The following is a 23,259-nucleotide window of genomic DNA, read 5'->3' as shown; positions in this document are numbered from 1 at the left end:
GGGGGGCAACTACAACGCGCCCCAGGATCCGGATTCTGCTGCCCCGAGCCTGCCGGCCCCGCTTATATGGCCCCCGGGAGGCTATTTTGGGACGTGTCACTGGCACCGCGGGGACCACAGGGTGCCAAGAGCCCCCCCCCAGCTCTCCAGGGGGGTGGCACTGGGGACACATGCGTCACCTCGTGTGCATCCAGCCACGCTCAGCCCCGTGCGCCCAGGGTCGCTCCTGTAGGGTCGGCCCCCCGCCGTGGCAGCCCCTGCCCTGGGTTGTGTCCCCGTGGGGTGTGGGGACACGTGGGGACAGCCCCCCCCCGCCCGGCACCGTGAGGCCCCCCCTGGCCTCAGCCCAGGGCACGCTTGGCCTTTCCCTGCCCGCTGCGGTGCTGGCACCGGCCCCCGGGACCAGCAAAAAAAGAGGGAGCCGAGGGGTGGCAGTGGCTTTTTGGGGGGGCTGCTGCCCGTACCGTGGCCGTGCCACCCCACAACACCCCACACCACCCCAGCAGCACCATCCCATGGCGGTGCCGGCCCCATTGCTGCCCTCGAAGGGCCGCCGAGGTCCCATCCCCGTGCGTGTCCCCCCCCCTGCGAGCTGGCAGCGGGGTGCTGGCCACGGGGGCCCCCCCCGGCGGGCTATTTGTAGGGCCGACAGATGGGGGCTGCGGACAGACGGGTGCTCGCAGGGTGCCAGCGGGGCTGAGCTCGCCTGGCCGGGCCATGGGGACACCGGGCTCTGCCCCCGACCCCTGGAGCACAACAGGGGACGGCGACCCCACAGCCAGCAGCCGCAGGAACCCCGGGGTTGATCCCTTGAGCCTGGGGGGGGGCAGCTTGGGCCTGTCGCCCCCCCCCCCACCCTGCCAGGCGCTGGTCCCTGCTTTTCTTCGCTCGGGTTACAAAGGGCACGTGGAAGGCAGCGGGCTGCAAATAGTGCAAGGCTCTTTATTTCCACAGCTGCCGGGGCCCCCCCCCCCCCCCCGGCAGGGGAAGGGGCCACGAGACCCCAGGGACCCCAAGGACCCCAGGACGGTGCCGTGAGGAGAGGGGGGGGGGGTGGGAAGGGGGCAGAGCCCCCGTGGTTCTGCCCACGTGGGGGCTGCCGTGGGCGCTCGCCCCCGTGCCGCAGCGCTGCCGGCGCGTGTGCCCCCGCGTGCGGGCGGGCTCGTTGCAGCTTCCCTTTATAGCCCAGCACAGGTAGAAGGGAGCCGCGCTCGCCCCCGCATCCCCCCCCCCCCCTCCACACACACCCAGGAAGGATGAAAAATCTCAGAAACGTTCGTTCCCTGCAGAGCTACGGGATGAGGGGGGGGGGAAACACGAGCTCAGGCGGGACCCCAGAGAAGCGGGGCAGCACCACGGGACAGCCCCGGGGGTCCCAAAAAGTCCCCAACCAACAGTGTGTGTGTCCCCCCCCCCCCCCCAAGGGGTGAAGGGCCTGGGGGGGCTGCGTTTTGTCCCCGTGTGCGAAGGGCACAGCCTGGAAGGTGGCTGTGTCGGGACAGTGACGGGGACAGACGTGTCCTCACCCCCCCAGCAGCTTTCCCCTCCCTTCCCCTTACCCCAGGGTACCAGGAGGGGAACCTGGGGGGGTCCCAACGAGCCCCCAGACCCCTTGTGTGGGGAGGGGGGGCAAGGCTGGACTCGGAGCAGGGCCAAGCCCAGCCACACAGAGAGAGGGGGGCAGGGGTTTGGCACATGCCGGGGGGGTTTTCAGGGCTCTGCTCAGCAGGGAAGGAGCCAAGCCCTTGACGAGGTCAGTGTGGGGCAGCCCCCCCTGCCCGAAGACCCCCCCCCGGGCTGTGTTGTGGTGCTCAGGGCTTGCCGGACAGCTCGCTGACCCGCTGGCGGAGGTGGAAGGCAAACTCGAACATGGTGGCCGCCAGGCTCTGGTGGATGAGGTACCGGGGCAGGCGACCCTGCGAGGAAAGGAAAAGGAACAGGACGTCAGGGAGAACAGCAGCAGCACGGGCAAAGCGGCCCCCCCAGGGAGGTGAAATCCTCCCCAAACCCATCCCGAGTTCCTGCTCGGGGCTGCCCGGGTTTTGCTCCCTGAACCCGGTGCCGCAGCGGGGAGCTGCTGCTGCTCTCGAGGAGTTTTCTCCGGGGGAGGCACTGAAACGAGGTTTGAGTTGTCTAAAAAAGCCCCGGCACGACTCAACCCCAGCCGCCTCGGCCCCTGCTCCGTGATGTGAGATGCACAAAAAAAAAAAAAAAAAAACAAAAAAAAAAAGCAAGGCCGGGCTCTGCGGGGGCAGGCAGCAGCAGCAGCAGGGCTGGGAGCGCCGCTGGGGCTGGCAGGGACGGAGAAGGGGGGGGCACGGCCCCTGCCCAGGGCACGGGATGGGAGCAGGAGGAGCCCCGGGGATGTGGTGCACACGGGGGGGCTTCCTGCAGCCCCCTGCAGCCCCCTGTGAGCTCGGGGCCCGTTTCAGACCCCGCTGGGAGGAGAGGCTCCAGCCCTGCCACAAACACACACACACACACGTGCGCAACCCTTGCCCTTCGCTGCAGGAAGGGATGAGCCATGAGCTATAAATACTGCGCCGGGGCCGAAGGAAATACCAAGGCAGCACAGGCCGAGGGGTCTGGGCAGCAGCAGAGCCCTTCAGGAAGGTGGTGGAAGCAGTCGAGGGGCCGTGAATTAAGAACTCGGCCGGCACGGCCTCTTCCAGCAGCAGGCAGGCACTGGGCGAGGGCTCCCCGGCTTGGGAACGGCTCTCTCCTTGCCCAGCCCCACGTCGCACACCCAACGGGGCTGTTTTTCCCCAAATCAACCCCTTGCAGAGGGGAAGAAGAGGCACGGGAGCCAGATCAGTGATGGAAAAACACCTCCGGCCCCGACCCCGTGCCAAACAGCACCGGGGGGCAGCGGGGTTGGGGTGCGGGCGGCGCTGGGCTCGTCCCCGCCGTCGCTTCCCGGGCGAGGAGCTGCCGAAGGGGAGAGCTTCTGCAGAGCCCTGGCAGAGAATTTCGGCAGGAGCAGGGCGCCTGAGCTGCTTGGTGGGAAGGGAGGGCCGTGGGAGGGGAGGGGGCCGCAGCTTTGCAGCAGAGCGCTGATGAATGGAGCCTTTGTGCTCGCTGCTGCAGCGCCGTTTCCACGTCAACCTCGGCTCGATTCAGCAGCGGAGGAAGAAAACAGAGCAGCTCCCCCCCCCCCATGCACCCAGCCCCGCTCCCTGCACGCTGCCTTTGTCTGGGCCACCAGTGAGGGCTCCCCAAAAAGAGCTCCAGAGCTGGGGCACGGCCTAGGGCCCAAGCACCACTCCCTTCATGCAGGCACAGCCCCCCCGGGTCTGTGTTTGTGCCGAGGTTTTGGGAGCAGGGCACGCAGCAGAGTGATTCAGCCCTTCAGCGGGGTCCGGGGAGCAGCAGGCAGCCAGCACTTGACGTGCCCAACTATTTCTGTCCCCTAAGGATAAAATCACCTCTTCACGGAGAGGTGAAACCCGAAGTCGAGATCTCGGCTGGGTAAGGAAGGGTTTCGCAGCCCTACACCGGGGGAAATTCAGGGAGAAAAGAGGGTGCACAGCCTCTGCCTGCAAAACTCAGGTCCCCTTAGGGCAGCCCTTGGTGAGGCAGCTGAATCTGCACCCAGGAGAGGCTTGCAGCAGGACAGCAGCCCCTGCAGGATCCCCAGCAGGCGTCCTGCAGCGTGCAGGGGCTGCTGAAGGGGCTGCTGAAGGTGCTGGTGTCCCTGCTGGGGAGGGAACACAGCCACGGCGCTCGCCCGTCAGCAAAGAATTTGGCTTTACCTTCAGGTCCGTGTTCAGAATCCAGATGAAAGTGCAGACCCTGGGGTTGCTGGGGCACTTCAGCACGATGAATCCTCCCGGCCCGTTCTCACCCCTGCAAGGGAAACAAGGACAGCAGCACCGAGTCAGGCTGGGGGAGGCTGAGGAGCTGCTCTCCCTGGCACGCCGGGTGCGTGGCACCGACCCTGGCTCCTGCTGCGGCACAACCCTGGCCTGGCGGCGAGGAGGGGGAGCCCCGTGGGGTGGGAGCAGATGTGCAGAGTGCCCGGGAAGGGCTCCGGTTTGGCTGCAGGCTCCCGAGCAAACACCACGAGGCAGGTTTCCCACAGGTGCCTTGGCAGCGGCGGTGCCAGGGCTGCTGCAGGGCTGCAGGCTGAGGAGCAGCCTCTGCCTCCGAACCGTGCCAGCCCTGCCGACGCCGGCACCGCGCCGCGGGGAGGTTTCAGAGGCACAGACCCGGCAGAAATGGGTGCCAACGAGCAGGTCCCAGGGAAGCCGAGCACTCGGGGAGACCGTGCTGGGTCAGGACAGGCTCGGCGCAGACAGCCTCGTCACTACAGCCCCCAGATCCTTCCTCGCACCATCTGAGCGTCTCAGCGAGGAGAGCCGTGCTTACACACACAGCCCAGATACAGATTTCCCTTCTCTGCTCAGGAACACACGCTATTTTTGCTGCGCGCATTCGTTAAAAGATTTTTCTAGGCCCCGAAGATCCCCGGCTCTTAAATAGACTGAGGCAGCTATAACGGCTCTGAGTTAAAATGTCAATTACTTTAACCAGATTATTAGGAAAAACAAAGTCAGCGCGTGAAGTGGCACAGCTGGGCCCCAGGCACAGGCGCAGGCAGTAACAAGGAGTCCTTGTTTGATGAGAGCAGCCCCGCAGAGATCCAGCCCCGGCCGTGCGAAACCTTCCCTTCGGAAGGGGAGAGGCCAGAGAGCCGCTGACACCCTGGGAGCCCGTCCATCCTGACGCAGCTCGGCTCACCCACGGGACCACCTCTCGGCGCCTGCAGCCTCTAAAATCTGTAAGCAGCCGGCTTATGAGAAGCAAAAGGCATCCGAGAGGCTGAAGGAAAGGCACGGTCAGCTGTTTACTGCCCCTCAGAAGTGGCAGCTGGCCCTGTTTGGGAATTAAGTGTTACGTAAACAGGATGCGGGGCGGGTTGGGGTTTGTGCTCGTACTGGTCGGCACCTCCACTCCCCAGAGCGGAGGGAGCAGAGGGCTGGGAAACGCCCGAGCAGCGCTCGGCAGCACGGAGAGTTTCTTGAACAAAGGCAGAAGAACAAGGGAAGCAAGGTTCAGTTCCACAAATAGATTAGTTTCCTGAAAGCGGTGCCAGAAAGACAGCAGGGTTTTCATTTAAGTGGCTCTTTGCCCTAAGCTTAAGCGAGGCGCGTGTGTCAGAGAGCAGCTCAGATAACAGGATCTGCCTCTCACCTGACATACTTGGAGAGCGGGGGCTTCAGGCTGTGCGTAGTCGACATCCCTGAGGAAATGTACCTGTCTCTTCTTCTCTCGATCCGACGCACGTTCACGAAATCCCTGCGCAAAGGAAGGGCAGAGACGGTTTTGGGATGCGCAGGGGGCTCGGAGGGGAGCAGATCCCAGCCCTGGGACTGCCGGGAAAGGCTGTGGCAAAGGGACGGCAGCATATGGACACGGCACGGCCAGCACCGTTCGCAGGGAGACAGGCTGACTGCCTGCCTGGGACAGATCTGGGCTCTGAGCCTCCTGCCAGAAACGGCTGGAGGAGACTTCAGGGGCTCCCTGCCTTTGGGAGCAGAACCCAGCCCTGCTCTGGGGATGCCAAGGAGCTCCCAGCCAGCACACAGTGACAGGGCTGGAGCCGAGCGCTCTCGCTGCGGTCGGAAGCTTCCCTCTGTATCTCAGGAAGGTGTTTGGGGGGGGGCTGAGCACAGCGCAGACAGCAGGACAAACTGACCTGGGGGAAACGACACCGCCTGCGGCCCCAGCTGCTACGTCGTACGAAACGATCGTGTTGTCTTCAACCCGCTGCAAGATCTGGAAGAAGAAAAAAGAAAAAAAAAAAAAGGATTTCCTCAGATTGTGCCTGCAGGTGCCAACAGCTGGGCGATGCGGCCCCTCCTCAGAACAGCACCGGGACTCGAAGCCAGCGCCTTTGGCAGCTGATGGGAGGCTCGGGGCTGGGGCCGAGCTGGTTGGCAGCGCACGCAGAGGTTCCTCTGCTGGCCCGGGGCTGCCCCTCTGCCCCTTTGGGGGGGGGGGCACAGGCGTTGCCTTCGGATCACCGCCGCGGCGAGCAGAAGCCGGCTTGGCTCGGCCGCTGGCCCAGCTCCCTGCCCACCTCGTGGGCTTTTGGACGGGCAGCGCCACGCAGCTGGCTGCCGCAGAGCATTCGGATCGTACGGATGAGCGGCGGAGATTTAACGCCTCAGCGACTCTGATCCAGCTAAGCTCCAGTAGGGCCTGGGCAGCGCCGACAGCCGGTGCGGGGCTGGGAAGCTCCAGCTCTCCGCTCCAAGGAGCTCCTGTGATTAAGCCATCTTTGTCCGGCACGCTCACCTGGCAAGCTGCCACTGTTCTGTTCCACAGGATCATCTTCTCGGGCTGGAGAATAACCTCCTGGTAAACTGTTTCAGCAGAGCACTGCAGGAAAGCCTGAGGACACGGAGCCAGAGCAGTTAGCCAGTCCCCCGCTCCCCCCGGGTAAGATGATTTCTGAGGAACACGGGGCAGATCACAAAGAACAACAGGGACCGAGCAGCAGGGCAGCGGCGAGGCTGCAGAGCTGAGGCTGTGACCCCGCTGCAGCAGCGCTCTCGTTCCCAGGGGCCTGCAGGGCACACGAGGAGACAGAGGACGGATCAGACCCTGGGGAACTGCAGTCGCTGAGCTGCTGCCTGCTGGGGTCTGCGGGAGGGCAAATATCTGTCTGTGCCACACACGGACCTCGGGGCTGACCCGGGCCGGCTCCTCCACCCTCACCCTGCCTCAGCAGCGATTCTGCTGCAGGTGCGATCGCATCAAAAAGTCCCCAAAAAAGCTGCTCCGAGCTCTAGCACGGACAACAGTCATTTCCCCGCGTCCCTGTGGGACTGGGGGGGGGATCTTCAGAGGCAAATGGTGAACGCCGCAGAGCCCGTGCAGCTTTTCCTCGTGCACACAGAGCCGCTCGGCCGGCGGCTCCTGCCAGCAAGGCAACATATGCACTGGAACAAAGAAAAGCCACCGCAGCACCGAGGCTTCATTAAAGCGTGGTTTACAGCCAAGCCACTCCAGCGAGAGGGCACGGAGCACGGCACTTCCGCGCGGCTCTGCTCGATGCCAGGCAGCAGCAGACGCACGCTCAGCCCTGGTCTTGCTGGCAATTAGTTGCAATTAGCCTCCTTGGTCAGATTAGTCCTAGATGCTGGGGTTGGAAGCGAGTCTCGCAGTCACCTGCTCCCACTTCTACCAGCGGAGACTGGGGCCCGGCATTATTTGCCGGGGAGTTTGTCTGCCAGCCAAGGGGTTTTCCTGGAGAGATTCCCTAGAGCGCGCAGAGCAGTTCATCTGTCTCAAAGAGTGCTCTGCAGCCTGACCTGTCCTGCCAGGGCCAGGAGAGAGCGTGAAAGCTGAGCCGCGATGCCAAGCAGAGCAGGCTTTTTGCCTGTGCCACGCAGGCTGAGCGATACAGGAAGGTTCCTTACCTTTAAGATAAAGGTCTTGCCGTGGAAAGGTATTTCAAAAGTGTAAACAACGTCACCGAAGTCCTGCGCAAGAAACAAGGAAGTTACATTTCTGCTGGCAAAATAAAATTAACTGTTTCTACCCGAGCTAAAGCCTGCTGGTCTCTGAGCACCGTGCTGCAGCAGCAGGATCCAGCCCGCTCCCGTGCCACGCGGGACCATCCCTGACCCCAAACCGTGCCCGTTCCCCCAGGCCAGGCCAGGCAGCCAGCCCCAGGACAGGAACGACACCCAGCACATTTCAGATGCCCGTGCACGAATTTCCATAAACAAAACAACGTCCAGAGAGGCAGCAGTGATGAGACAGAAAAAGAATCCAGCCCGTGCCAGGCTGCAAACTCTGTTTCAAGGTCAAATTCTCTTTGTAGCAAGCTACCAGCACCAGTGCAAGAGAAAGGGGTTAGTTTGCCAGCACTGCTGTTGTTACCTACATCTGAGAAGAGACTCCCTGGAGGGGTTAGGGATGGACAGATGATAACCTTTCATCATTAGCCCTGTGTTAAACTCTGATTAGTCTATTTAAATCCATCCCCCTTTGGATAAAGAAAACAATCTGCCCAGCTAGTTTGGCATCAAACAATGGATCACTTGACAGGGGAATTTTAAACACCAGATGAGACTGCAGTTTGCAGGACTCTCACCCCAGCCACGGCAGGAGCCCACAAGCAGAAAGCGGGGTTGGTTTTAGGGGGCAGAGACAGGGCACCTTCCACACCACGCTTCGGGCAGAGCAAGGAGCTCTAGATACCCCAGCAAACCCCGCTGTGGCTCAGGGAATAAACCCGTGAGGTGGGGGAACGGGCAGGGCTCCCTGCTTTACCCTCTGCCTCCCCCAAGGTCCCTGTCCTGGGGCAGGGGACAGGCACACGGCCTCGGGGTGGGCCAGCAGGAGCAGCCTGCGCCCCACACGCTCCTGCTCCCTCTTGGCTAATGGCAACCTCATCTCATCCGGAGCCTCCCCAGACTCCAGCACGCTCCTAAAAACACCAGAAAAAGCAAAACCAGCAGTGCCAGGGCCCTGGGCACGGCACGGCACGCTTCTGCTCCTCCTGCCTACCAAAGGTGAGTTGTCCGCCCCTGCCCGCCCGCCGCCGAGAGGGAGGAGCGACGGGCTCTCTCTCCTGTCAAACGGGAAGGCAATTAAACGTCTAATTAAATAAGAGGGGATTTTACATTTAACTGAACTGGAATAGATTCCTAATTCAATCAGGTAATTGTAACGCTTGTTAATTTTTCGTGTCGCAAGGAGGTTTCAAAAGCCTCGTTTGTCCTCTGCTTTTTGCTAAGCCAGCCGTGCTTGCTGCGGGGCAGCGGGGTCGGGGGGGGGGACACTTGCATTGTTTTTCTCGAACTTCCAGTTCTCCTCCTGCGCCAGGATTTGGTCCACAACCTCCATCGCCTCTTTGCCTTGCCGGACGTATTCTTTCTCCTAGGAGAGAAGGGAATATTTTCACTCGTGGGGCTTGCAGAGAGCCCAAAGCGTGCGTGCAAGGCTGGCTACCCACCCCCTGGGGCTAGCAGAGGGAAGCGGGCAACCTCCCACCACCACACCACAGAAATCTCTTCATTTGGGTCACAGAGGCTTCGTTTTGGAGCTTGAAGTCATGCTCCCAGCCCTGGCTCGCATCCACACGCCAGCTGCGCCTAGCAGCGAGCCTCCTGCCTCAGCACGAGGGCTTCCAGCAGGCTGAGGGCTGCGAGGTGCTCAGAGCTTCCTCCTGTGGGATCCCAGGGCTGGAGCTGAGCAGCAGCACCTCTGGGAGGGCAGCACCAAGGGGCTGGTGCCCAGGCAGAGCTCAGGGAGCTGCAGGACCACCCTATGGTCTAGGTCTTGGCGAGGATGGCCAAGGCGATGCCCTCTTGGGGTGTGACCAGGGGGGAGAGGGAGAGGCAGAGCCAAAAATCACACTCCCAGGGCAATGGCTGTGAAAGGAGGGACAGGAAGGAGGGACAGGAGCGTCCAGCTCGAGTTACCTGCGCTGTCAACGCCTTCCTCCCCAGACCTTCCTCGTCCGACTCGTTGTCCGACCCTAGGAGGAAGCAAGCAATTAACACACAGCTAACGAAGATGCCACGTGGACGACCTCCCCCTGACCTTCCCGTGGAGCAGACAGCGTCCGATCCCTGCTGTCAGCACAGCCCGGGGCCTGCCCCCCACCCAGGGGTGGCTCTGCTCCCCAAATGGGTGTCAGCAACACCGGGACAACTGCTCCAGCTCATGGCCTGCCGAGCTGGGGGGGTCTCAGAGCAGCACGAGGCAGTGTCAGGGCAGTGACAGTGGCACAGGGCAGTGGGCAGAGGCACAGGGAAGTGGCACAGGGCAGTGGCACCCTGTCATCTCTGCCCCCTCGCCTCCTGGTGGAGGTTTGTCCCCACACCCTCATCCCCAGGGCGATGTTTTTCGAGCGTGGCTTACAAGCATTAAATCCCAAGCCCACAAAACTCTCTGGCTTCCCACGGGGCCGAAGCCAGGCACGTGGGGCTGAGCACCACCCCCTGCCACTGATGGCACCGAGACAACGGGGCCGTGGCTGCACTGCCCGGGCACGGGGCAAGGAGAAGGGGCCGGATTTGCGGCGTCAGCTCTTGGAGGCGCTGCCAAGGGCCGGGCTAAGGAGGCAGAGCTGGGAGAGGAGGAGGGGAGAGGGGAAAAAAGGAGGGGAGAGGGGCGAGGAGCACACGTTACCTGCGAAGGACTCCGGCGGGGAGTAGAACTGCCCGTCCGAAAGGGCTCCGGGGTAGAGCAGGGGCCCGCGTGCGGCCGCAGCCTGGGCTGCCAGGTACCCTGGGGACAAGAGGGGGTCTCACACACCCTGCCCCGTGCTTCAGCCCCAAAGGGGCTGGGTTGGGGGCCCCGTGTACCCCCCCAGCCACCAGCCCAGCCCTCCCCAGACGGCCTCCCAGCCACAGCTGCTCGGCTCGCGCTGCCACCAGCCAGCCCACGAGCCTTTCAGCTCCTATTGCCTCATCTTTTGTTGGAGACATTTTATCTGCGTGGAGATCAATGGGCTCTTTTGCCTGTCAAATCCAAAGGCGATTAAGCATCTAATTAAATAAGAGCTTCCCCTGGAAGCAATTTGGAACCCGAGCCTAATCCAATAGAGGCATGAAACACTTGATCATTTTTCATCTTAAAGCCTCCTCGCAAGACCCAAACATCCTCTGGTGTTTTCCAGTCACTGGGTGCATTTCTGACCCAGCCTCGCTCGACAAATACTGCTTCGTTTACGTGCCACTTCCCAGTCCTCTTTCGTCAGAGAAGCCTGGGAGAAGGACGAGCTCCTTTGGCTGTAAGAGGGCAGCTGCACCACCCCAAACCCAGCACCCGCTCGGTTCCAAACACCCTTGGAGGTGACAGGTGCCCCGCCGCGCGCGGGAATTCGCACGGCATTAGGTCAGAAAAGCTCAGTCTCATTTTAGTCTGACCTCAGCGACTAGAAGCTGTCACATTTCCCACACCGTAACCCACGCTGCACCCCTGTAATGTATCTCCCAGTGAAGCATTCCTCCCCGAAGGTCTCCAGCCCGGATCTGCAGACAGATACCAGGAGCTGGAGAGTCCCCCAGTCCGCCTGGCATTTGTCCCACTGTTTCAAAACATTTTCACTGATGCGGAGGTGAGCTCTGTTTCCAATACGTCTGGCTTCGGTACCCAGACATTGGGGAATCTGGCATGTTTTTCTCCTCTCAATTAAAAGATGCTTTTTATAATCTGGTATTTTCTTCCCCTGAAGGGGCTTGTATACCATCACAGAACTGAGTCAGGCACTTACCGTCACAGCCAGCCTAGAGATCACTTCTCCACGAACGTCCTAGCTGTCAAGGTGCTGCCAAAGCAGCAGAAACCCCAGGCCTGGTAGCCTGATCTGCCAGCTCCTACCAGAGAAGAGCAAAATACTCACATCGTTCCTCTTCCGCCTCCTGAGTTAGGACTTTAAAATCCAGGAACCAGGTCTCTAGCCAAGCAATGACGAACGAGACGATAGGAAGCAAATAGCCGAACGCCCCTTTGGTCAGAAGCTGAGTGGAAGAAAGCAAAAGCCACAGGGAGTTCACACAAAAACGGCCAACAGCAGCAGCCAGCAATCACAAAGCAATCCCCCCGTGAGCCCGAGGAAACCAACCTCGGAGAGGATGACCTTCACAATCAGGAAGGCGCTGGAGACCAACGTCGTGACCTGGAAAATAAAATCACCCACCTCAGATCCCTGCAAGCCCCGGGCAGAGAGCACAAACCAAAAACAGGAAAGCAGGAACTGCCTTCTTACCGCTATGACCCACCAGTGGCGCAGCCTTACGACCGCGTAGGCCAGCAGCAGCACAAAAAATCGGAAGAAAGCCAAGACCTTTTAAAAGAAAACGCCATCAGGACGAGTCAGCGTCCCAGCGTCCTCGTCCCCATGCCAGGCACCGGGAGGACGCAGCCCCCAGGCAGCCCCCCCGAGGGCCTCGCCACCCAGATGGGGCCAGAGGTGCAACGGGACGGGCTGGGAGGCTGCAGCCCCACCCCGAGCTATCCCCGAGACACTCACAAATATGTCGAAGAAAGAGGTCTTAAAATTGTACTCGATGATTTCGCTCTCCAAATTCTTCTCGATGCCATCCTTGGTCTGGAGAGGAGACAGGAAACGAGACAGCTCTCGAGACAGCACTGATAAGGAAATGCTGATAGGAAGAAGGCGGCCGAGAGGTGCCCGGAGGTTAGCACGGGGTCGGGTTGTGCAGCAGGCACGGGGCCACGGGGGGGATGCTGCACATTTCAGCCTCTGCTTCACGCCGAGGGGAGCCAGGGCTGGAGCGGCTCACGGCGACGTGAAACACTTCTGAGGGGGGAGCTTTCTACAAAGGGAAACCCCGAGCAAGTGAACGGCTCCAGGAAGCGCTCAGCACCATCGGCCACAGCCAGACGCCCAAAGCATCCCTCACAGCACCCCTCCTGCGAGGTGGGATTTCAGCTCAGATCGTCCTCTTTGTGCAAAAAAAACCCCTCGGTGTTCCCCCAAGCCAGCCCGTGGGCCGGGGGGAAGCGGGAGGAGAGGGCCACGGGTGCACAGAAGCACGAGGAAATCCGAAAGAGGCCGAGCCACGGCCGCTGGTATCGAACCCGGGCGTGGAAAAAAAGCTCAGAGAAGAGCTCTCTTGCCTCACCCCGAGACAATCTGGGGCTCGCCAGCCTCGGTGCTTCTGCCACCATAAATCCTGCTCTCAGGAGCTTGGACTGGCTGTTTACGAGGAAGCGGATGGCTCAGGTAACTGGAACAAATGCTTCACCTTTAGGCTATTGGTTTGAACGCAGCCCAGCTGGCCGGGACGCCGGTGCACGCTGACAGCTGTTTGATGATCTGCGAGAAACAAGTTGGTGGATCTCAGGCCAGTTCTTGGCAGCCTGGAGCCCTGGCACCCTCTTGTCAGACAGTCCAAGGACAGACGAGGCAGCCGGCGGGAAGTGGTCCCTCTAGGTCAGGCTGGTGCTTAATATTTGGGGGCTGGGGGGGGGCTGCTCCAGCTGCTGGGGGGCCACAGGGCTCGTGCCAGGCAGCTTCGCTGAGCTGCTGCTGAAAACCTCCTCCCAGGAGGCTCCCAGGAGGAAAAAAAAAGGGCCCAGTGAAGGCTTCGGGTCACGGTTTCTGAGAGGTGTTTTAGGATTAAACGCACGCCGCTGCCCTGAGCCAGCGAGGAGAATTGTTTGCGGCACCTCTTTGTCTCAGCGAGCTCGCAGAGCACCGTTTGCAGGAGGCAGACATTTAACGAGGGCCAATTTGCTCAGCTTATCTCGCAGCGAAGGAAACCATTTGATAAAAAAAGCATTAGTCACGATATAAACTCATTGCTCTTCATAACTAGGCAAATCAGCCCTCCTAATAGCCTTAAATATGCAGCATCTCGGCTCGGGGCCCAAATATCACCAGTTAGTCACTCATTAATGGCTACCTGCGAGACCTACGCTCGGCATCACCCTGACGACCGCGCTGCCAGAGCATTTCCCCGGGGCTGCAGGTTTGGATTTGGGGGCCAGCACCGCTCCTAGAGCCCCGAGGACAGCAGCAGGAGGGCTGGGGTCCGCGCCAGGGGTGCTGGGCACCGTCGGCACGGCAGGAATGCCGGCCCCGAGCTGCTGTTCCTACACCACGGGGGTCCCTGAGGGCTCAGCACCGCGGCCACGGGGTGAGGGAGCCGCTGGCTGGAGCGATCTGTTAGGTGCAGACACCACAGGAGATAAGAAGGAGAGAGATAAGGGTCGCTAAGCGAGCGCAGGACACGGAGCTGATAAAGGCAGGCCAGGCACGGGGAGCGGCGGGGTCTATCTTTACATCTCGCAGGACAAGCAGCGCCTGCAACCCGAAACCCAGCGCCCCGCGCGGCCCCAACTGGTCGGGACTGGTCGGGAGAGAATAAAAAAGCACAGCCCCAACCCCGGGAGCGACTTTGACCTGCCGGGGCTGAAAGGAAAAATCGACTGGGAATCAACTGGGTTTCCTCGTTCGCCGCAGCGGGCGAGCCAAGGCGGGAGGACAAAACCCCGGCGGCGCCTTTGAGGCAGGAGGGCAGCACCTCGGGCGTCCCGAGGCTGAGATTAGCGGCAGGGACCAAAGCTCAAAGCCCTTTTTGTCCGTGCCCAGCAGCTGGGCGGGGAGAGGAAGGTTTGCAACCCCCCCCCTCCTCCTCCTCGTCACCCCTGCAGGGCAGAGCAAGCTGAGCCGGCAGCTGCTTGGCGAAGGAGGGGAGCAGGGGAGAAATTCGGCCACCCTGCGGGCCCCAGATCTGTTACAGGACAGCACAAAGCCAGCCCCGGGATGGTGTTAACCACCCTGGGCAGCCACAATAGGGCCGGGGTGCAGGAAACGAGCAGGGCTGCAGCTTATAAAGCCTCAGCCCGGGCCCGAGGAGAGGGAGCTGTGAGGATCTGGCTGCACGGGAGGAGAGGAAAAGCTCCGGGTGGTTTTTTTTTGCCCCCCCACTTACGTTCAGTTCGATGATCCAGAGCAAGGAGATGAAGAGCAGGTCGAAGGTGACGAAGAGGCAGAAGGTTCTCCTCACGTCCGAGATGGCTTTCCTCTTCTCCGGGGAGAAGAAACCGTAGGGGGAGAAGGCCTGGCTGTGGGACAGCGAGGTGCTGATGGAGGCGATGGCGGGGAGGCTTCGTTCCAGGTCGTGCTGCAGCTCCGGCGGCTTGCTCATCCTCGGCCCAAGCAGCTCGGGTCCTACGGCAGCCGGGGCCGCATCTGCGAGGCCGGGGTGTCACCTGGGGGGGGGCAGGAGGGGACAGGGGGAGCTGCAGCGAGGCATCGTGCCCAGATCCGTGCTGAGAGCACAGAAAGGGAGCAGGGGCACGCGATGCCCCCCCCCTCCGGGTGCTCATTCCCAGCACCCAGAGGCTGCCTCTCTCACAGCACTCCTGGGAGAGCGGAATCCAGCTGGCTTTTAGGGTTTTTTTAGGCTTTTAGTTTTTTTTTAGGCTTTTAGGGTTGTTTTAGGCTTTTAGGGGCCTCCCTGGCAGAGCACAGCTCGCACCCCGCACCAGCAGAGCCCCATCCCTCCCCGTGCGCTGTTTTGGGGTAGAAGGATCAGCCACCAACACCCCCACCCTGCAGCATCCCCCCTGGATGTGCTGTGGGTGCGGGGAGAGCCAAACCAGGAGCTCCAGAGCGTGAGCAGGGGGTGGCAAACACCCCGGGGTAGCCACGTGGCCACTGCTTGCCCCGGTCTCGCCCCCGAGCTGCTCAGGGGGCAGTCGGGGCGTCGAGGCTGACACATTTTCAGGCGGCCCCACTCCCCCCAGGACCCGAGCGGGGTGGGGGGGGGCTGCAGCACACCTCACTCGGAGCCAGGAGGCTGCAACCAGGAAAAATAAAGCCCTTTTGGGCCCAAACCTGCGGGAAACGGGCACATTGCGGGGCAGAGGGGGCTGCTCAGTGAACGACCCCATAAAAAACACAACCCCGGGGCTCTGTGCAAGCAGCTCGGGGGGGGGGGGGGGGCGGCGGGGCTTCACCAGCCTCCCCCCCCGGGCCCCACCGAGGCCGTGTCACTTCGGATAAGGCACCGTGAGCCCGGCTCAAGGCGAGAGGAGCTCGGGACATCTGCAGGAGCTGAATAATGGATGGCCTCCCGTCCGCCCCCCCCCGCCTCCTCCCCGCTCAGACAGCGCTTTGCACTTAGGCAGCCCCCCCCCCCCTCCCCAGCACTTCAGAGCGGTTTAGGATCACCCCCCCCAGGGACGCCCGGCCCCGATCCGAGGCTGCCTCACAGGGTGGGGACGTCCCCGGCTCCTGAAACCAGCAAAATTCAACGGTTTTGGGGTTCCAACCCAGCTCGGGGGTGGGAATTGAAGGTTTTTTGGAAGCTCGTCAGTCCTGAAGCTCCTGGGGGGGGTCGGTGCGGTGGGTTTGCCCCCCCCGGGAAGGCCAAAGGCCTCTCACGGGAATATTTGGAGCCCCCCCAGGCTCTGCCCCGTCCCCTCCCGGCTCTCAGACCCCGACCCCGACCCCCCCGGTAGCTGAGGGCGCCTCAACCCTCGTTACACCGCCCCTCCTGGGGGGGGCTCCGCAGCACCGGCGGCTCCAGCCCCCCCCCCGGTGCCCCCCCCCCCCCCGTGTGTGTCCCGGGGCAGCAGCAGCAGCAGCGCGGGGCTCCGGGGGTGAAACGGCCCCGGGGGGGGGGGGGGGGGGCCCAGGCCTGGAGCCGGTACCGGGGGGTGGTTGTGGGGGGGTGGGGGGGGTGAGGCCTGGTCCCGGGGCGGCCCCGCTCACACCGGGGGGGGCCAGGAGCGGGGACCCGGCCCTCAGCGGCGGGTTCTGTGGGGCAGGGCCCGGTACCGGCACCGGTGGCGGCTCCGCTCCGGCCTCGGTCGCTTCCCCTTCCCGGTCCCGGTCCCGGTCCCGGTCCCGGTCCCGTTGCCCCCCCCCCCGTCCCGTACCTGCAGCCGCCCGCGGCCAGGCCCCGCCGGAAGCAGCCCCCAGCGCTCAGCCGCTTCCGGTCCCGCCGCCACCTCTGACCCCGGAAGCGAACGCGCGGCCGGGCCGGGGGTGGGGGGGGGGCCGAACGGAGCCGGGCCGGGGCGAAACCATTTGGGGACGGTGTGGGGGGGGGGAGGTGGGAGAGCCCATTCCGCAGTGCGCGGGGGGGGGAAAGGCCCGGGGGGCACCCCGAGACCCCCCCCGGACCCCCCCCAACGCCCCCCGAGTCCCCCCAAGTGCCCCTGAGCCCCCTTCGAACCCCCCCGAGCCCCCAAAGCCCCCCCTAAACTCTCCCGACCCCCCCCAAAGACTCCCCTGAACCCCTCCAAGCCTCCCCTGAACCCCCTCGACCCCCCCCAGACTCCCTCTGAACCACCCCGACCCCCCCCCCGGAGACCCCAGACCCCCCTTTGGAGCGCCCAAACCCCCTCTGAACCCCCCCCCAGGCGCCCCCCAAGCCCCCCCAAACCCCCCTGAGACCCCAGACCCCCCCCAAACCTCCTCGACCCCCCCCAGCACCCCCTAAACCCCCTCTGAACCCCCCCCCGGTGCCCCCCAACCCCCCCTGAGACCCCAGACCCCCCCCATGAAGCCCCCAGACCCTCCCAAAACCTCCAGACCCCCTTCTGCCCCCCCCCCAGGCGCCCCCCAACCCCCCCTGAGACCCCAGAGCCCCCCCTCCGACCCCCCCCATCACCCCCTAAACCCCTCTCTGACCCCCCCAGGCTCCTCCCAAGCCCCCCCTGAACCCCCCCCAAGCCCCCAGACCCCCCCCTCAAACCCCCAGACCCCCCCCAAACCCCCCCCCAAAACCCCCCCAAGCTGCTCGGTGCCGCTCCGTACAGCTCAGCTTTATTTGGGGGGGGGGGGGGCACGGGCAGCGCTGGAAGCGAGCTTGGGGGGGGGGGGGAGGGCACAGCACCCCCCCCACAGCCCCCCCCAGAACCCCCCTCCTGAGCCAGGAGGGGCTCTGTGGGGTTGTGGGGGGGGGGGTCTGTGGGGTTTGGGGGGGGGTCGTGGGTTTTTTTTTTGGGGGGGGGGGCACGGCGCAGGCGAAGCGCAGGCAACAGCGGACAGCCAGGCCGGGGGGGGAAGTTTGGGGGGGGGGTCCTTGGGGGGGGGGGTGTGGAGCAAAGCAAGGGCTGTACTGGGGGGGGGTTGGGGGCTTGGGGGGGGGGGTCGTTGTCACCCCGGGGGGGGGGGCTGAGCGGCTAGCTGGTGCCGGGGGGGAAGGTGGGCGAGGGGCGCTCGGTGCCGCCGGGGGGGCGCGGGGGGGCCTCAGCGAAGCCCAGGGGTCGCCGCTCCTTGTTGGTGTCTGTGGGGGGGGGACACAGCGAAATAGGGTCAGATTTTAGGGTCCTGGGGGGGTCCCAGGGGTGCGTGGGACCCGTGGGACCCCCCCCACACCCCCTTGTGCCCCCCCCCGTACCGCTGCCCCCGTCCTCGGGGTCGTCGTCGTCACCCTCGGCCCCCTCGGGGTCCTCGGGGATGTCGGCCACGCTCAGGGCCTTCAGGTCCCCCCCCCGCTCCTCCAGGCCGCCGAAGGAAACCTTCTGTCCCCCTAAAGGGACGGGGACGGGGTGGGGGCGGCCGTGGGGTGGCCCCCAAGGGGGTACGGGGACGGCCCCGGCCCCAAATCCCCCGGGGGAAAACTCAGGGCCTTGGCCCAGCGGTGTCACGGTCCCTGTGGTGGCCCCATCCCCGGCCCTGTCCCCACAGTGTCCCCGACCCCAAAGTTTCTCCATCCCTGTCCCCACAGTGTCCCAAACGCCCCCAGTTTGTCCATTCCCTGTCCCCATTCCCATCCCCAACCCTGGTGTCCCTATTCCCCAGTTTCTCCATCCCTGTCCCCAACCCCAGTGTTTGTGACCCCAAAATTTCTCCACTCCTGTCCCCACTCCTGTCCCCATCCCCGGTGTCCCTGTCCCCCCAGTTTCTCCATCCCTGTCCCTATCCCATGTCCCTGACCCCAAAATTTCTCCATCCCTGTCCCCATCCCTGTCCCCCTCCCCGCAGTGTCCCCAACCCCAAAGTTTCTCTGTCCCCATCCCATGTCCCCGACCCCAAAGTTTCTCCATCCCCTCCCCACAGTGTCCCAAATCCCCCAATTTCTCCATCCCTGTCCCCAACCCCAGTGTCTGCGACCCCAAAATTTCTCCGTCCCTGTCCCCATCCCGTGTCCCTGACCCCAAAGTTTCTCCATCCCCCTCCCCGCGGTGTCCCTGTCCCCATGCCATGTCCCAGCCCCCCCAGGGTGTCCCCGTCCCCTTGGTGTCCCCGTGGTGTCCCCGTGGTGTCCCCGCGGTGTCCCCACGGTGTCCCTGTGGTGTCCACGTCCCCGCGGTGTCCCCCCACCGTGGTGTCCCCTTGGTGTCCCTGTCCCCACGGTGTCCCCGTGGTGTCCCCTTGGTGTCCCCTTGGTGTCCCCATCCCCGTGGTGTCCCCTCGGTGTCCCCGTTACCTTTCCTCTTGTGCGCCTTGGTGGCGGGGAAGATGCTGCGCTCGGCTCGGACCTGGCTCCCCAGGGCTTCTTGGGGGGGGTCGGAGGGGGGGGGGCAATGAGGTGGGGGCAGAAGGGGCACGGGGACCCCCCCACAGCCGGCACAACGCGGGGGGACCCCACTGGGGTCAGCGCGGCCCCGGGGGCTGGCAGGGGCCGGAGGTGCTCCCCGGTGGGGACACCACGGCCTTGGCCCCCCCCTGTGACCCCCCCGCAGCCGGCAGCACCCAGCCCCGTGTCCCCAAATCTCCATGTCCCCCCATCCCTGTGTCCCCTCTCCATCCCCATGTGCCCCCCCTGTCCTCGTGTCCCCATATCCCTGTGTCCCCCCCATCCCCATGTGCCCCCCCTGTCCCCATGTCCACCCCAACCCCGTGTCCCCCCCCATCCCTGTCACCTCTCCATCCCCATGTCCCCACATCCCTGTGACCCCCCCCATCCCTGTGTCCCCCCCAAACCCCACATGTCCCCCCCCGTCCCCATGTCCCCCCCAGTCCCCATATCCCCACATCCTCATGTCCCCCCCAGTCCCTGTGTCCCCTCTCCATTCCTGTGTCCCCCCCGTCCCCATGTCCCCCCCCAACCCTGTGTCCCCCCCATCCTTGTCCCCTCTCCATCCCCTATCCCCCCCCATCCCCATATCCCCCCCCATCCCCATGTCCCCCCTGTCCCCCCCCATCCCCACACCCCCCCCACGCCCCCCCCTTGTCCCCATGTCCCCCCCCCCGGCACCCACCAGGCTCGATGGCGCTGTCGGTGTCGCAGGCTCTGCCCAGCTCGTGGTCCCCGTCGTCGGCCTCTCCGTCCGAGCTGTCCCCCCCCCCCAATGCCACTCTCCAGGTGGGACTGCACGATGCGCTGCATCGCTGCCGGGGGCACCAGCGTCACCACCCGCCCTGCTACTGGGAGCACTGGGAGAGCTGGGATCCCCCCCGGGAGAGCCGTCGGAGAGCGGCGCGCACAGGATGCCGCCGTGCCTCAGTTTCCCCATTTGGGACAGCACCGCCCGGGGGGGGGGGCGCTCAGCCAGCCCCGGGGGCAGCCCTAAATGTGTCCCCAGCCCCAAACGTGTCCCCAGCCCCAAATGTGTCCCCCCCCCACCTCAGGACGGGGTCCTTGGGGTCGGTACCTTTGAGCGAGGGCGGTGTGTAGGCACACGGGTTGTTCCTCTTTGGTTTCAGCAGGCAGCCCTCGCCGGAGGCTCGCTGCGGGGCAGAGCGGCCCGGGGGTGTCAGGGACAGGGACAGGGACAGGGACACCCCCCCACGTGTTGGGGACATCCCCGTGTTGGGGACACCCCCCCCGTGTTGGGGATATCCCCGTGTTGGGGACACCCCCGTGTTGGGGACACCCGCGGTCCTGCGCCCCGCACGAGCTGGGTGCCGCGATGGGGACCTTGCCGTGGGGACCCCGGGATGACCCCCCCCAGCTTGGTGACACTCTGAAGGGGGCCCCACAATGGGGACTTGGGGTGAGACCCCTTGGAACAGGGACCCTACACTGGGGATCCCATGGGGGGGACCCAAACCCGAGCCCCCCGGCAGTGAGGATCCCGTCGGGACCCCGATGCGGTGTCCCCAGGGGCTGGGGGGGGGGGCAGCGATGAGGAGCTGAGCCCCCCGGGGTCCCCGTGTCACCCCACACTTTGTACAGCCCCCGTCCCCATATCCCTGTCCCCATGTCCCCGTTTGCCCGTCCCTGGGGCCAGGAGGAGGCAGGGAACCGAAAAGCACCGGGACGGGACGGGACGGGACGGGATGGGACGGGGGGGCAGCGCCACGATAACCCCGTGGTGCCCCCCCCACGGCCGTCCCGGGGAGCACGGGGGTGGGCAGGGGGCTCCTATGGGGTCGGGGCTATGGGGGGGACACTCACCTGGTAGGGCAGGGACTCGTCCTCTGCGTTCGTGGTGCCAGGAGAGAGCGGGTGAGCAGGACGGGGGCTGCAGCCAGCACCCCCCCTGCCCACCCCACAGCCCCCATCCCCTCCCTGCCACCCCATCCCAAACCCACCACCCCATAAGGTGACACCGCGCCCCGTATCCGCCACCAGCTCCCATCCCTGCCACCCCATCCCCCTGCGAGTTGTCCCCTCTCCCGGCCACCTCGTCCCACCCCAACCGCCCCATCCCACCCCAACCACCTCGTGTGTCCCCCCCCCGCCAGCACCTCCCGTCCCCATCCCAGCCCCCTGCTGTCCCCAAAACCACCCCGTGCCCCTTCCCGTCCCCCTCCGGGTGCCGTCCCCGTCCCGGCTCACCTGGGGACGAGTGCTCGGAGAGCTGGAAGAGCATGGCAGGCGTTGGCCTGCGCCGGCGGATCTGGGGGCACAGCGGGTGTCACCGGCCACCCGGGGGTCCCCGAGCCCCCCACCCGCTGCCCCAGGGCCGAGGACCCCCGTGTGACCCCCCCCCAGCGGGGTGCTCAGCAGCGGGGGGCAGGGGACAAGCGCGGTGCCCCACGGAGGGTCCTCGTGTTGTCCCTGACCCCCCCCCCAGGCTCCTCAAAGCCCCCCCACCCCGCACAGCTCCGGGTCCCGGGGAGGGGGGGGCGCGCAGGAGCCGTGTCCCGGGGACGTCCCCTCGGGCTGCTGTCCCCCGCCGTGTCCTGTCCCCTGCGTCCCAGCCCTTCCCTCCTGTGCCGTCCCTGTCCCATTCCTGTCCCCCCCCCACCCCCACTGTCCCAGCCCTTCCCTCCTGTCCCGTCCCCGTCCCCCCCCCCCACAACTCTCCCTCGGCACAAATCCGCGCACCTCGCAGCGCTCCCGTCCCCTCCCTGTCCCATCCCGTCCCCCCAACCACTCCTGTCCCCTCCGTCCCCCCCCATCCCATCCCATCGCCACCCTCCTGTCCCCTCCAGTCCCCCCTAGTCCCGCTCTCCCTCTCCCACCCCTCCCGTCCCACACCGTCCCCATCCCGTCCCCCGTTTGGCTCTCCCCCCCCCCCCCCCAGCTCCCCGAACACCTCGGGACACCCCCGGCCCTCCCCGAGACCCCTCTGACACCGGCACCACGGTGGCACCCCGGGGTCCCCCCATGGCACCTTAGGGTCACCGTGCGCAACAGTGCCGTGGCACAGGGTGTAGGGGGGGGACACCGGTGTCACCCCGCTGCCACCCTTGCCCTCACCATCTCCACGGCGCGGGGGTCCAGCTGGCTGGGGGGCGCCGGCACGGAGAACTGGATCTTCTTACGGTCCTTGGGGTCCATGGCCTTGGCCCCGGGGGTCTCCGCCGCCGCCGCCGCCGCCGCTGCTGCCCCGGTGCCGCGCGGGAGTTCGGCAGCGCCCGGGCTCGGCACGGCGAGGACTGAACGGGAGGGAGGTGGAGAAGGCAGAACCGGCGAGGAGGAGGAGGAGGAGGAGGAGGAAGGAGAGGGAGGGAGGGAGGACACGTCTCCTACCAGCACGCTGAATTATTCATCCCCCCGGGCAGGGGGGCCGAGGCCGAGGATAATGAGCCCTCGGGGAGCTTCGGGGAGCCCGAGAGGGGGGCTCGAGCCCGTAGGGGCTCCTTAACCCGTTCTCCTCCGGGGGGGGGGCCAATTGTAGGGGCTGTGGGGGCCGGGCCGGGGCTGGTGGTGGCCACGGGAGTCCCCGGTAGCCAGTGCCTCAGTTTCCCTGCGGGGCAAGGTGGGCATCGGGTGGGGGGGACAACGCAGGGCATGGCCTCGGGGCTGCCCCACGGCACGGGGAAACCCAGCCCGGGACAGGATCTGCTTGAGGGGGGGGGGGACAGACCCTGCATGGAACAGTGGGGACACGGGACCCCAAAACGTCCCGCCGTCCTCGTGCTGGGGGCCCCACGCTGCCACCAGCCGTGGCCCTGGGGTGTCCCAGAGGTAGGGGAGCGCGCCGCCACCCCAAACCATACCTGGCTCTGCCCCGGCTCCCTGCGGGTTTCCCCCACGGAAAATTCCACCAAACCCCAAACTTCCTTCCTGGAGGAGCAGCAGGGAAAGGGGGGGGTGAATCTGAATCCTCCTGCCCCCCCCCCCGTTCCCACAGCTCCACGTACAAAAACCCCAGGGGTGACTTTGGCCGGGCCGTGGGAGCAGGGGACGCACCCACCCCTGGCACGGCTCCAGCCACCGGCGAGGTCCCGGCCGGCCCCGCGGCCACGCGCTGGGTGCCCGGGGCTGCACGTGGAGGGTTCTGCCCCCAAACCCACACGGGACAACCACCGGCAGCCGGACCTCACCCCCGGGACACCGGGACCGTCCCGAATGGGGCCGGGGGCCAGGCGGTGCCGTTGGCGCTGAGGAAGGCGGCGCTGGCGCGGAGCGAGGAAGGGGGGTGCCGGGTGCTGGCTCCAGCCCCCGGATCTCCCGGTGCTCCAAC

General features: G+C 65.1%; 2 protein-coding genes across 2 annotated transcripts; both read right to left on the bottom strand.

Moving 5' to 3' along the window:
* Nucleotides 1–928: 928 nt before the first annotated feature.
* Nucleotides 929–16,451, bottom strand: STARD3 (StAR related lipid transfer domain containing 3). The gene is made up of 15 exons (XM_084301370.1): nucleotides 16,384–16,451; nucleotides 14,430–14,709; nucleotides 11,999–12,076; nucleotides 11,735–11,812; nucleotides 11,591–11,644; nucleotides 11,369–11,486; nucleotides 10,153–10,251; nucleotides 9,441–9,496; nucleotides 8,803–8,895; nucleotides 7,428–7,490; nucleotides 6,301–6,396; nucleotides 5,699–5,778; nucleotides 5,194–5,298; nucleotides 3,753–3,846; nucleotides 929–1,916 (listed from the first exon to the last, which is right to left on the bottom strand). The coding sequence occupies exons 2-15, from the start codon at nucleotides 14,643–14,645 to the stop codon at nucleotides 1,812–1,814; spliced, it is 1,335 nt and encodes a 444-aa protein (XP_084157496.1). The 5' UTR covers nucleotides 14,646–14,709; nucleotides 16,384–16,451; the 3' UTR covers nucleotides 929–1,811.
* Nucleotides 16,452–17,580: 1,129 nt separating this feature from the next.
* On the bottom strand, nucleotides 17,581–22,330 carry PPP1R1B (protein phosphatase 1 regulatory inhibitor subunit 1B). The gene is given in 10 exon segments (XM_084301001.1): nucleotides 17,581–17,738; nucleotides 17,853–17,984; nucleotides 18,885–18,953; nucleotides 19,660–19,750; nucleotides 19,752–19,789; nucleotides 20,053–20,128; nucleotides 20,799–20,821; nucleotides 21,183–21,243; nucleotides 22,050–22,228; nucleotides 22,323–22,330. Coding segments are annotated over 9 exon segments (675 nt in total). The 5' UTR covers nucleotides 22,131–22,228; nucleotides 22,323–22,330; the 3' UTR covers nucleotides 17,581–17,634.
* Between the last annotated feature and the right edge of the window lie 929 nt (nucleotides 22,331–23,259).

Source organism: Netta rufina, assembly GCF_964035555.1.
Source record: "Netta rufina genome assembly, chromosome: 24".
Classification (NCBI taxonomy): domain Eukaryota; kingdom Metazoa; phylum Chordata; class Aves; order Anseriformes; family Anatidae; genus Netta; species Netta rufina.
Note: the sequence above shows the minus strand (reverse complement) of the source record. Positions and strands in the feature narration are given on the sequence as shown.

What these genes read in the sequence shown, in the direction of transcription:
- STARD3 (XM_084301370.1), bottom strand. Translation starts at nt 14,645, where the DNA reads ATGAGCAAGCCGCCGGAGCTGCAGCACGACCTGGAACGAAGCCTCCCC. An exon ending in GCCACTGGTGGGTCATAGCG is followed by an intron (nt 11,645 to 11,734) that starts GTAAGAAGGCAG and finishes TTTATTTTCCAG; the next exon opens with GTCACGACGTTGGTCTCCAG. An exon ending in GGAAGTTCGAGAAAAACAAT is followed by an intron (nt 7,491 to 8,802) that starts GCAAGTGTCCCC and finishes TTTCTTGCGCAG; the next exon opens with GACTTCGGTGACGTTGTTTA.